At 28.0% G+C, this 13,264-nt stretch overlaps 2 protein-coding genes across 2 annotated transcripts in view; one reads left to right on the plus strand and one right to left on the minus strand.

Annotated features, from left to right (window-relative positions):
- Positions 1 to 7,376: 7,376 nt before the first annotated feature.
- Positions 7,377 to 13,264, plus strand: part of LOC113363323 (GPI mannosyltransferase 2-like) — a 56,356-nt gene continuing 50,468 nt past the window's right edge. The window contains exons 1-3 of the mRNA XM_026605817.1: positions 7,377 to 7,511; positions 7,926 to 7,978; positions 11,905 to 12,149. The gene's annotated coding sequence lies outside the window, so the exon portion shown is untranslated. The remainder of the gene's footprint in view (positions 7,512 to 7,925; positions 7,979 to 11,904; positions 12,150 to 13,264) is intronic.
- On the minus strand, positions 10,345 to 12,157 carry LOC113387584 (dual oxidase 1-like). Its single transcript, XM_026624925.1, has 5 exons — positions 11,900 to 12,157; positions 11,641 to 11,799; positions 11,225 to 11,380; positions 10,816 to 10,944; positions 10,345 to 10,485 (listed from the first exon to the last, which is right to left on the minus strand). Exons 1-5 carry the CDS (start codon positions 12,155 to 12,157, stop codon positions 10,357 to 10,359), a joined length of 831 nt encoding a protein of 276 aa, XP_026480710.1. The 3' UTR covers positions 10,345 to 10,356.

The raw sequence follows: 13,264 nt of genomic DNA on the forward strand, positions 1-13,264 counted from the left end.
TTGTTGAGTGGTTTGTGAGAAATATAGATTCTTAGTAAAAAATAATAAAAGTGGGTGTGTCTGCCCTTTATTTCTGTCTATATATTAATTAACCACATATTCTAGGTACGTTTATTGGTCGAAGCAAATAAAGATGTCAGGATTGGCGTGGATTACTTTAAAATATTGAACTCCAACATAGATTCTAAAGAATGTAATCCGCATTACAAAGAGAAAACTTCTGTAGTATCCAATCACGAGCCACTAACGATATCGAGGTATTCAAAAGCTGCCAAAGAAGAAATAACACCAGAAGGTCCAACCACTGATATAACGTTAAATTCTACAACAGAGCCTACAACTCTGAATCCTACAACAGAGCCTACAACTCTGAATCCTACAACAGAGCCTACAACTCTGAAGCCTAACCATACACGTCCTCATATAAAAGTAGATGTAAATGTCGATGTTTCGAATTTGGAAGATAAAGCTGATGTTGATATTGATATTAATGTTAATGTGCACTAAATAATCATATAAGACCTTTTTAATCAATTTCACAACTATATCAGCTTCAACCAATAACTAGCTCTGCAAATATTATAGATACTAGATCACACTCAAATAACTAGTTTAATACAGTCTTGAATATTACTTTAACCTTCTACTATGACAGAATTAATAAACAATGAAATAGATAAGTTAAATAATGAAAGTTGTTTATTTTATTTGCGTTGCTATTAGAAATGCAACTAGTGGGGCGCATGGCATCGTGCCTTAAGTCAAATTGCTGGAACTTCCCGTGCCGTAATTAAACATTCGAAGAATGAAAATAATCAATAGTTGTTTTGAATAATTTCAATTAGATTATTTATTACATACTGTAAACTTATAAGAGCTTTTTAAATTGGGCGACGAGCTTAGTTTATGAACAACTTATGTGTACGTTTACAAGTCATTTTTTTTTTATTTTGACTTTTTTGATAATTTAGAATTTTTTTGATAATTTATAAATATTTTCAAAATTTTGACATTTTTTTAGAAGTTTGAAATTTTTTGGAATTTGAAAAAAATATTCGATTCTTTTTTAAATTTTCGAAATATTTTCAAATTTTTGTAAAAAATCTTTTTTTTTAATTTTTCAAAATTCAGTTTTTTTTCAAAATGAAAAATTTTGAATTTCAAAAATTTGAATTTTTTGAAACTTTGAATTTTTGTGAAAATATTGATTTTTTTGACATATTTCAAAAATACTAAATTTTCTGTAAATGCATTTTTTGCACACCGTCTACTCACGCAAAATGTTTTTTCTATTAATCTAATTGGATGATCCGTTCTCTCAAAAACTGCATAACCGTCATACACCTTCTCATACGCCTTCTCAAAAAAACTAAGCACGTTTCCTTATCAATACGAATCGAATGTTTTTTTAATTATTCAAGTCGGTTGATCGGTGTTCCCGAAATCGTTGACAAAAATTTGTATCCGCACACGCACACACGTTTATGGTATGTAATAAATAATCTATTCATTACATTCATTACATTAAATTATTAATTACATTTAGTTATTGATTATTTCCATTCCTCGAATGTTTAATTATGGTACGGGAAGATCCAGCAATTTGCCTTAAGGCACGATGCCATGCGACCCACTAGTTCTATCATCATATTGTAATATTTAAATACAACGGTTTATAATGCGTTGAATTGAAAATCTATGGTAGTCTATTATGGGGTTGGTTGAAGTTAATAGTTGAAGATTATATATTATTATCTGCTAAATAATGCACAACCGATTAATAAATATTTTGTATTTTTATGTTGCCAATTGTGAATTGATGGAAAGCTACTGGTGGAACAAAACATATTTGTGAAATTATTGATGTTTATTTTAATAGATATTAAAAGCATAGTTTATGAAATTTATTGTGCTTGACTGAATTTCCATTTAACAAATATATGTTTTATGGTCAGGGGCAGAAGCGATAGTTAAAATACAAAATTAGTTGAATCTGGTGTTAAATTATTACAGGAAAAGTGCTGTACGATACTTAGACACATTTGTTAACTGATTTACATTCATGAAGCAATATTTAAAAAAATGCATATTATTACTGTCGAAAATTATAAAACGCAATAAAATGACGATTAATTAAAGTTATTTTAACTGCATACTATAGGTATGTGTAAAAATATACATCATAAAAATATAATATAATTAGGAATTTAAAGCATTTAGAATTTATTAAAAAAAAGTTTGCAGACAGAAGTACGAAATAATGAGAAATATGTAAATTTGTAATAAAAATCAATTTTATTGCAAATACACCAACCAACTACACCATTCATAAAGATATGAACATAAAAATAGTAAATAACATATATTTAGCGAATTTTATTAAAAGTGATTATAATATATATATATATATATATACCAACTAGTACAATTACAATAAAACAACATTTTGAAAAGAGTTGTAACTATACAAAAAGAAGTTTTAACAAATTAAAATTAAATAAGCAGAGAAGTGAAATTAGTATTATATAAACTTGCATAATGAGCATATATTACTTATGATAAAAATTCTAATTAAAATCATAAACCAACTAGGTGTAAGTGGCATTATTCCTTATGTTATATATTTTTATATATATATTATGTTCTATATTTATATATATATATATATATATATATATATATATATATATATATAGGTGTATATTATATCGGTTTCCATCAAGGTAATAGGTACCGTGAAATCTGAACATTTCCTTATCAAAAATCGATAAGACTTTTATCCAATTTTTAATTACCTAATTATTTGATAATTATTTCAGTACTATTTTTTTATTCGCTACCTAATAAACCATACGCAATTTTGATTAATTAAAATGAAGAACGTTTTGAGTTTAATAATTGTAATTGCCATTTTTAAAATCACTTCAGCTATACAATGTGCAGATATTAATTTTAACGATGGTCAATTGCATTTGTCAAAATGTACTGGTTCAGTGAGTTGGATGCCTCCTTGGGCAGTTCTGGCTTTCGAAGACGAAACCGATTTTGAACCACGAAATGAAAAAACAAGCCATTATATTGCTAAACCTTCGGGCAGCTGGGCAGATGTCTGTGGAGAAACGGAATCCTATGTAGCTGATGAATATTCTTACGTTGTAGTAGGGATTTTATATTGAAAAACTAAGCGTACAAGGATATGGTGATATCATTCTTGAATTGTTCATCGACGGTGATAAAGAGATTGAAAAGAAAATACCATATACAAATACGGCAAAGGAATGGAGAGAAGAAGAAATAAGAGTAACTAAAAGTGGTTCACTAATGGTAAGCTACCAATCAGTATTTCTAATTTAGAAATCCGCGTTGAATGGTTTACATTTATATAAAAATCTAGACAAAATGCGATTCTAACATCATAAAATAAATACAGTACTGATTTTTAAAACATTTTTATTATTCCATACTATCCTTATTATTCCATACGTTTCGTAAAATTCTATGTCATCATCATACATATTAACACAACTTGTAAATAATTATTAATTGGAATAAAGCACTGATTAGTTTTTTATAAAATATTCTTAGAAATTAAATCAACGAGATCAGAAGCAAGTTTAATTTCTACATACACCCCCCCCCCACACACACATATAAATATATATATATATATATATATATATATATATATATTAGGGTGGTCCTCAATATGGATATTTTCGAATTTCCTTGCTCCCAAGGGCTCAAATGGTTCCAAATTGATGAAAAACAATTCTCTAAAAGTTTTAGCTCTTAATATTAACTTTTAGATAGTGCGCAATTCAATCAAAATTCGTATGGAAATAGCATGGAAAAATTTTTGAAAGTTAAAAAAATTTTTTTTAGTTATCACTTAGCGACAAATAAATTAGAAGTAAATATTCGTGTCATTTTTTATTGAAAATTCGACGCTCTGCAAAATTTTTGAAAAAAAAATTCATGCTATTTCCAACAAAACTTTGATTGAATTACGCTCTGAAAAGACAATATCAAGAGCTAAAACTTTCAGATAATTGTTTTTTATCAATTTGAAACCATTTGAGCCCTTTGGAACAAGGAAATTCGCAAATGTTCATATTAAGGACCACCCTAATGTATATATATATATATATATATATATATATATATATATATATATATATATATATATATGGTTACAGTCTTATTACTATTTATAAAATTTTCACAGCAAAATGTATTTCGATGCCTAAATGCAAAATGCCATTTATTTAAAATATAATAAACTTTAAATGTCATTCATTTTTCAGGTACGTTTGACTCTAGGAACAAACGAAAAAATAAAGACAGGCCTTGATTATATCAAGATATATAACACGAATAGCGATATTGATGAATGTAAACCGCAATCAGCTACAAGTGAATCAACCACGCCTAAAAGTATAACAACCCCAGATCCAACCACGCCAACCACGACTTCAAAAGCGCCGATTACGACTACAAATGTACCTATCACTGAATCTGATAAACCAGTTACTACCACTACAATTGGGCCGAGCTTTACCATAACAGAATCAACACCAGAAACAACAACCATTCCATGGTATCCGACTACCAGCACCTGGAATCCTACCGTCACAACATGGATACCTAGTACACCTACAGAACCTTTACCAGAAACAACAACATTATCACCAAGCTCAAATGTTACAACTACGAAACCAAATATCTCTGGTCCACATGTGGACATAAAAGTCAATGTTGACGTAGATGCAGATCAGGCAGCTGATGTTGATGTTCATGTAAATGTTAATGTACATTAATTGCAAATCGCAAATGTATTAAAATAAAAAATAACTGGTGTAACATACATGTCTTTATATTTGTTGTTACCTTTATTAACTTCGCGTAGGGTAAGTTACTATAATCGTCCAAAAATCGAAATTGGAATATTTTGCACTTTTTCACGTTTTGAAGATTTCTGAACATTTTAGCATATCTCAGAAAAAATGGAGGTGTGTATGTATGTATGAATACAATTTTTCGGCCACGTTTTCGGGCGCACGGACAACCGATTTGAATGGTTCAAAAAACATTCGATTCCTATTGATAGGGAGATGTGCTGATTAGTTTTTGGCAAAGGCAAGCCCAGCAGTTCAGGAGATACGGACCAAAGCGTGCAGAAAATAGAAATCGAGTTTTTGAGAGAATGGAGTAACCGATTTGAATGATCCAAAAAACTTTCAATTTGTAATGATTGGGAGAAGAAGTGATTTGTTTTTGGCAAATGCACGTCCAGCCGTTTCGAAGATACAGAGCTAAATGTACAAAAAATTGCAGTTTTTGAGAGAACAAAGCAAATTTGAAAAAAAAAATATTCCTTAGCACTTATATACTTGAAAAAAAATTTTAACTTTGTAATTCAGTTTATATAATCCTTATAAATATTATACAATGTAACAGTATTTATTATAATCTATTGGAAAACATTTAACATGCCTAAAACATTTTGTTACGCTGCGGGAAATTCCAGCAATTTGCCTTAAGGTACGATCCCATACACCACTAATTAACTTTAACTTATTATATGTTATAGAAATCCAAACAAATCAAAAATGAACAATATGGCATATCTTAGAAAAATGGATGTATGTGAGTGTGTGTATGTTTGGATACAATTTTTTGTCTACGATTTCGGGCGCACGAATCAACCGATTTGAATGATTCAAAAAACATTTGATTCTTATTGACGAGAAGACGTGCTGATTAGATTTTTGGTAAGGCGGATGTAGCGGTTTCGGAGATACAGAGGAAAAAGTAAAAAAAAAAGATACTTGGCGGTCAAAAATGATCATTAGACATAAGCACATCAAATTATCAGATATTTGATAATTTTTTTAAAAATGAGTACTACTTTTGTTACAGTTTTGTACTAAGATTGTTAATTTTTAAAGTTTACTTATACAGTAGCAAATTTCAAAATTTTGAGAAAAAATTTTTTGTCAAAATTTTCAGAAATATACAAAGCCTCATACTTCAAATATTTTTTTTTTATTATTATTATTACTCAGTTTTATTTATACTTCAAATATGAATTATAAATTTACAATTCAGTTTGAAAATGTATATATTTCAAATGCGTTATTCTGATCGTAAAAAATATATTCTCAGATGGATTCATTCAGCATCTTTTGCTAATGTAAACATTCTCAAGTGTTTTGAGCGATAATATCGTCACTGTATATTTTATGAACGATAAAATGTATAGTGATTATAATTATGTATTTGAAAATGTTTAAAACAATTGTTATTAATCATTGATCGATATTTATTGATTACTGCTTTTTGCCTCGAATGTTTAATTCTGGTACGGAAAGTTCCAGCAAATTGCCTTAAGACACGATGTAATGCCTCACTAGTTAACTACCCGTAGGGAAAGTTATAGTAATCGCAAAAAAATCGAAAATAAAATTTTTTATATATCTTTACGTTTCAGAGGTTTTTGAATATTTTGGCATACCTTATTAGAAAAAATGGATGTATGTGTGTGTGTGTATGTGTGTGTGAGTGTGTGCGTGTGTGTGTGCGGATACAAATTTTCGTCGATGATTTCGGGAACACGGATGAAGCGATTTGAATAATTCAAAAAACATTCGTTTCGTATTGATAAGGAGAACGTGCTGATTAGTTTTTGGTAAAGGCAGGTCTAGCCGTTCCGTAGATACGGGGCAAAAAGTACCAAAAACTGTAACTCAGTTTTTAAGAGAACGGATCGTCCGATTTCAATAATTCAAAAAGCATTTCACTTGTATTAACAAGATGAAGAACTGATCAAATTTTCATAAAGGCAGGTCTAGCGGTTTCGGAGATCTAGTAACAAAAGTAAAAAACAAAGCCATTTAGCGGTCAAAAATGATCATTCGACATATGCACATCAAATTATCGAAGATTTTATAGAGATTTCAACAATAAGTATAAATTTTGTTTACATTCCTATGGGTTCCGTACCAATGTTTATCCGTTAGACGGCGACGCGGCGCTTATGCGCTTCGATATTCCGTCTCTATGCAGTTAAAGCAGTACGGTTGCTTTGAAAAAAAGTTCAGAATTTCCAAAATATTTAAAAAAAAAGTTTCTTCAGTCTTTTTTTTTTCAAAAAAAAGTAAATTTTTGTCAAAAATGTATGGTTTCTCAAAAATCTAATTTTTTCAGAGTAAATTTTTCTCAAAAATATTAATATTTTTTAAAAAAATAATTTTTGGTGTGGAAAGCACGTTTTTAGTTTTTAGTTTTTTTTAAATTTGCGCCAATACTGTTCTTATGTTGGTACGCTTGATATGAGTTTAGACATTTGACAGCTTGCGACTGTTTATTATCGCAAACAAAGTAGGAGAAAAATACACGAGTCGTAAATTGATAAGAATTGTAACCTTGAAAACGTTTAATAACAGTTTAGAAAAAGTTTTGCAGTTTATCAGAAGTCTAATTATATATTCTAAAAAGCAGAACAATAAAAAGTAAGTATCGTTATGGTAACTTATTCTTTTTGTACTTTTGTGTGTTTACATTATTGATTAACAAACTCCGTAATAAGTTCGTTAAGCTTTGATGATTTATTCAGAAATTTTGTTTAAAAGTGTTAAGTTGAAAATTACATCAGGAAATTATATCATTAATTAATAAAAATGTTATGTCAAGGCTTAATTATAGAAAAAATTGTACATGAATAAACTTAACCTCAAACTTTTATGATTGATCAATAAATCGGTCGTAAAAGTTAGAATTGCTACGTGAGACTTAAAATTCATAGTTGTTTTGGCATTTTTAATATCTAAATCTAATAATAAAATAAATTTGATAAATATCTAATATAAGTCTTTCAAGAGCAGAATTAGATTCTAGTAAAAATAATAAAGATTTTTTTATTTCAGGAAGTGATGAGTTTGCAGTCATGGGTTTAAATAAATGAAGTATAAATAAAAAGGTCAGTCTATAAGTAAATTTATATTTGAATGTATAAACTTTAATATTTGAATGCTTTACGCTTCACACTTTTTTCACAAAACTAATATATAGAGTACATTTCCTGACTATTGCAAATTTTAGGACAATATATCCTTAATATTCTCCTAATAAGATCAAGATGTATTGCTATTTCCAGAAAGGACTTGAAACTGTTTTTGTTTTAGGTCAGAATTGTTTAATTGGAGTTCTATCAAAACCTTTTTATACTTGGCATTCTATTAGTCTTGAAAATATTATAGTTTTCTTTGTTTACAGATTTTTTATTTTCTTATACTTTTTACATAGGGACTTGACTTTATTATATTCTTACGCTAACAATGTCTTTTATATACCGTCATAATCTAAAGCGACATACTGTGATTTTCTGTCATAAATGATATCTTATTGATCTTGGTTTGCTTATATCAGCTTCAAATGGATTGATTTCTGGTTAATCACTTAAATTGTGATTTTCAATAAGAGAAAGTATACTTCTGCACAATAAATATAAGTATATATTCATCCAATAAAAATAATCATGTTATAACCATGAGTAGCCTAAGATGTATGTACTCAGAGTTTTGTTTGAATAATTATTATACAAAAGTCCTTGCAAAATATAAATAATTGTAGAACTATGTAGCTGGACTGCACGTGTTCTACTGAAAATAGGAAATAAATTATTTTCGATGATTTTTACTTACAAAGTTTATTAAGTAAATTTTTATTTGAATGTATAAACTAAATATTTGAATGCTTTACGCTTCACACTTTTTTCACAAAACTAATATATAGAGTACATTTTTTGACTATTGCAAATTTAAGGACAATATATCCTTAATATTTTCCTAATAAAATCAAGATTTATTGCTTTTTCCAGAAAGGACTTTGAAACTGTTTTTGTTTCAGATCAGAATTGTATAATTGGAGTTCTATTGAAACCTTTAGATAGTGGGCTTTGTATTGGTCCTAAAATATTATTGTTTTCAAATATAAAATGACGAAATAATAGATGTTATTCATACTCTATAAATATAATATTTATTTATTCATACTCTTCATATAGAGATTTTACTTTATTACATTCTTACGCTAACAATGTCTTACTCGTTTTATATACGGTCATAATCTAAAGCAATATTGTGATTTTCTGTCATAAATGTTATCTTATTGATCTAGGTTTGCTTATATCAGCTTCAAATGGATTGATTTCTGGTTAATCACTTAAATTGTGATTTTCAATAAGAGAAAGTATACTTCTGCACAATAAATATAAGTATACATCCATCCAATAAAAATAATCATGTTATAGCCATGAGTAGCCTAAGATGTATGTACTCAGAGTTTTGTTTGAATAATTATTGAACACAACATTAAAAGTCCTTGCAAAATATAAATAATTGTAGAACTATGTAGCTGGACTGCACGTATTCTACTGAAAATAGGAATTAAATTATTTTCGATAATTTTTCTTACAAAGTTTATTAAGTAAATTTATACTTGAATGTATAAACTAATTATTTGAATACTTTACGCCTTGCACTATTTTTCACAAAACTAATATATAGAGTACATTTTCTGATTCTTGCAAATTTAAGGACAATATCTTCAATATTTTCCTAATAAGATCAATATTTGTTGCTTTTCTAGAACTGTTTTTGTTTTACATCAGAATTGTATAATTGGAGTTTTTAACAGAATTCCTTTAGATACTTGGCAGATACCTCTGAATACTTGGCATTGTATTAGTCCTAAAAATATTGTTTTGTTTCCAGGTTTCAAATATAAAATTAGTAAATAATAGATGCAAAACATATTCTACAAATATAATTGTTTATTTGTTTATACTCTATATAGAGATTTTATTTTATAACATTCTTATGCAAACAATGTCTTACTCGTTTTATATATGATCATAATCTAAGGTGATATTGTGATTTTCAGTCATAAATATTATCTTATTGATCAAGATTTGCTTATATCAGCTTCAAATGGATTGATTTCTGTTAGTATTTTGTTTCTTAAATTGTGATTTTCAATGAGATAAAGAATACTTCTGCATATTAAATATAAGTATACATCCATCCAATAAAAGTATATCATGATTTAGCCATGAGCAACATAGGATGTATGTACTCAGAGTTTTGTATGAATAATTATTGGACACAAAAATAAAAAATCTTTGCAAAACATAAATAATTGTAGATCTATGTAGATTGCATGTGTTCTACTGAAAGTAGGAAATAAATTATTTTCGATGAATAATACTTACAAAGTTTAACATTATTATTATGAATGTGATATGCAAAACAATTACAATGAGATATTTATTTGAAATCTATGCGTGAACTATGTGACTTAAAAGTTAGTGTAGTGATGAGAGAATAGTTGATCTGTGTTACTTCTTTCCGTCATTTTTCTAGTTGCACTCTCCACACTGTTGCTCATGTGTGGTGGTCCACACGTGAATACACCAATATTCCTTGCCTTAAAATGTTAAAATAGACATGTGAAATTATTTGTTATGTTCTATGATGATCTTGGAAAAGCAATAAAAATTGCATCTTTCTCATGATTTTGATTTATCAAGAATTCCCAAAGTTTTCAAAAAACTTCAAAGTTCCCAAAATAAAATTAAATTTTAAAATGTTAGATGGATTTTTTCATTTAAATCTATAATTTCATATTTCATCTTTTGATTAGAGATTTAAAAAATTGATTATTTATTAATTTAAGTAATTTTTTTTTAAAAATAGCAAATTTATCTAGATGACCATGTAATATTCCACTAGTGACAGTGCCCATTGTGATACTGACCGATTGATGTATTTGGCCTATGTGTTTGAAAAACTGGTAAAAATCTGGTCGGCCAAAATGTGTTACAGCTCGTAGTCCAGTAAATAGTGATCGTCCAGCTGTTTTCTGGAACTGCGTCTCACATATGTACTGAAAATACAATATTCAAATTAGTTTACATTGCCCTGCTGTACTACTTAAAGTGAAGTAAACCTAATTGAAATTTATAGCTTATTAATATATTTCAGATAGTAAGTCAAATATAAAATTAAATTTAGAAATTTTTATGAAGTTAAAAAACCTATAATATTTTGTATTGTATCAAAGATTCATGTTATGATCATACCAAAATGATTCTAATTTATTTCAATTGTTATTAAAACCTTCAGCTATTATTAATGAGAGAAAATTAACATAAAGTTGTGATTACCAGTAATATAGTTCTGAGATCGAATTTTTTGTAGAACTGTGTGATGAATATATGGACAACAACTGTTTCATTGATATCAGTCTGCTCCAGCTCCCTTATGATGTCTACTAACCACTCGAATTGTCTTTGGGTTCTTGTTACCCATAAAAAGTATACCTGAAAGTGAAAGCATTGAAAAGATATTAAAGTCCCTATAAAATTGGAATAACCATGTTTAATTTGGAATATGTAATTTGGATATTTGGTATTTTTCTTTCACTCGAATTTTTATTCAATTAACTTTTAAGGTGATTCAAATACTGCTGAGTGCTGACTAAAAGAATCATCAATTTTCAACTCAAAAATAACTTATAAATATTCAATATTAAGTAAATTTTATTGCATATTGATTTTTCACATAGTAATGTCTATTTTACCTTTTTTTTCACGTTTTCTTTCTGCAAGTTTGATTTGTAAACAATATCTTTGAGTATAGAAGCAAATGGTGTGACACCAATGCCTCCTCCTACTAATATCGCCACATCACATTTGTGCCAGTCTTGATGAGCTTCTCCATATGGTCCATCTAATCGAATCTAAGAAATAATTATTTTATCAGTACTTGAACTTTTAATTTTTGCTGAATTAAATCACCTAAAATTCATTAGATCAAATTAAATAAAAGATTGCTCTTACACTAGGTTTTCCACCGACTCTTGGAATTGCTGGATCGAAAACTTTTCTAATATTGGTCGTCCAGGGGCCCACTGCTCGAATATGAACTGAAAGATGGTTTTCATTAGGACTTGAGGATAGGGTGAAAGGATGAAATTCGTTCGCGTTCAGTTCCGAACATGCAATCCGCACCCATTGTCCTGATTTGTATGTGAAGTCGTGAGGTTTCTTGAATTTTAGCAGAGTCACCTCTGGAACATAGAGAAATAAGGTATTCATAAGCAAATGAATGAATTATATATATATATAATATATATATATATATATATATATATTAGAAGGTAGAGTTTTTTTTAAAAAAAACATTTCTTTATTTATTTACTCTCGATGTTTCGGAACTAGGTACGTTCCATCTTCAGGACATCATGATCTTGATAAGATTTAAACAAACAATATATTTAAGAAAATAGAAAAAGTACATTTCAGAAGTATAACAATATAATCAAAATGAATGTAATGAAAATAAATGAATGGATTATACTACAAAATATTAGAAATGTTAGAAAATTTGAAAGTGTTTAAAAAAAAAACGGTTACGAAAAAACAAAATTAATTACCTATATGATTTATTATACACTAACGCTCTTTCACTAAAAATGATTTTATCAAAAAAGTGATTTTATAAATTTCTTTTCAGACAATCTTTTTTATTTAATGTTATGTCTTTTTTGAGTTTGTTATGTGAGACAAAAAGTATTATCCCATCGTTTTCAGTGAAAAAGTGTTAGTAATCAATCATACAGCTAATTAATTCTGTATTTTCTTAACCCTTTCTTATAAAATAAGCCTTCAAATTTTCTAACATTTCTAATATTTTGTTATATAATCCATTCATTTATTTTCATTACTTTCATTTTGATTATATTGTCATGATAAATGTAAATGAGGCATATGTAATGGTAAACATTGCATGTGCTAGCCTAATTTGTAAGTAATGAATTTTACTTTCAAATTATATGGAGCTGGCACATTTCATTACAATATTCTAAATTTTGATATATTAATAATGTGCATTTCATTAATTTATCAATTTATTCATTAATATTAATTAGGCATGCATAGGCTGTAATTGTTTGAATTAGACTTGCATAGGCATGGCTAGTGAATCTATTGGGATTTCTAAAATTATGCGGAAAAATTTACAGCTTGACCATAGATTAGTATTGTACCTAGTTCTCTCTCTGAAACATCGGTAAATACTTGTATAAATGGAGAATCCTGCAAATCAGTGATTATGCATGATTTATCAAAATTTTAATTGCATGTATTTTATCGATGTTAACTTTTCTCTCGTCAATATCTAAGAATTGTTTTGAAAATATTTCT

Source organism: Ctenocephalides felis, unplaced genomic scaffold (assembly GCF_003426905.1).
Source record: "Ctenocephalides felis isolate EL2017-DRISC unplaced genomic scaffold, ASM342690v1 CF-g0.4_SCAFFOLD_00845, whole genome shotgun sequence".
Lineage (NCBI taxonomy): Eukaryota > Metazoa > Arthropoda > Insecta > Siphonaptera > Pulicidae > Ctenocephalides > Ctenocephalides felis.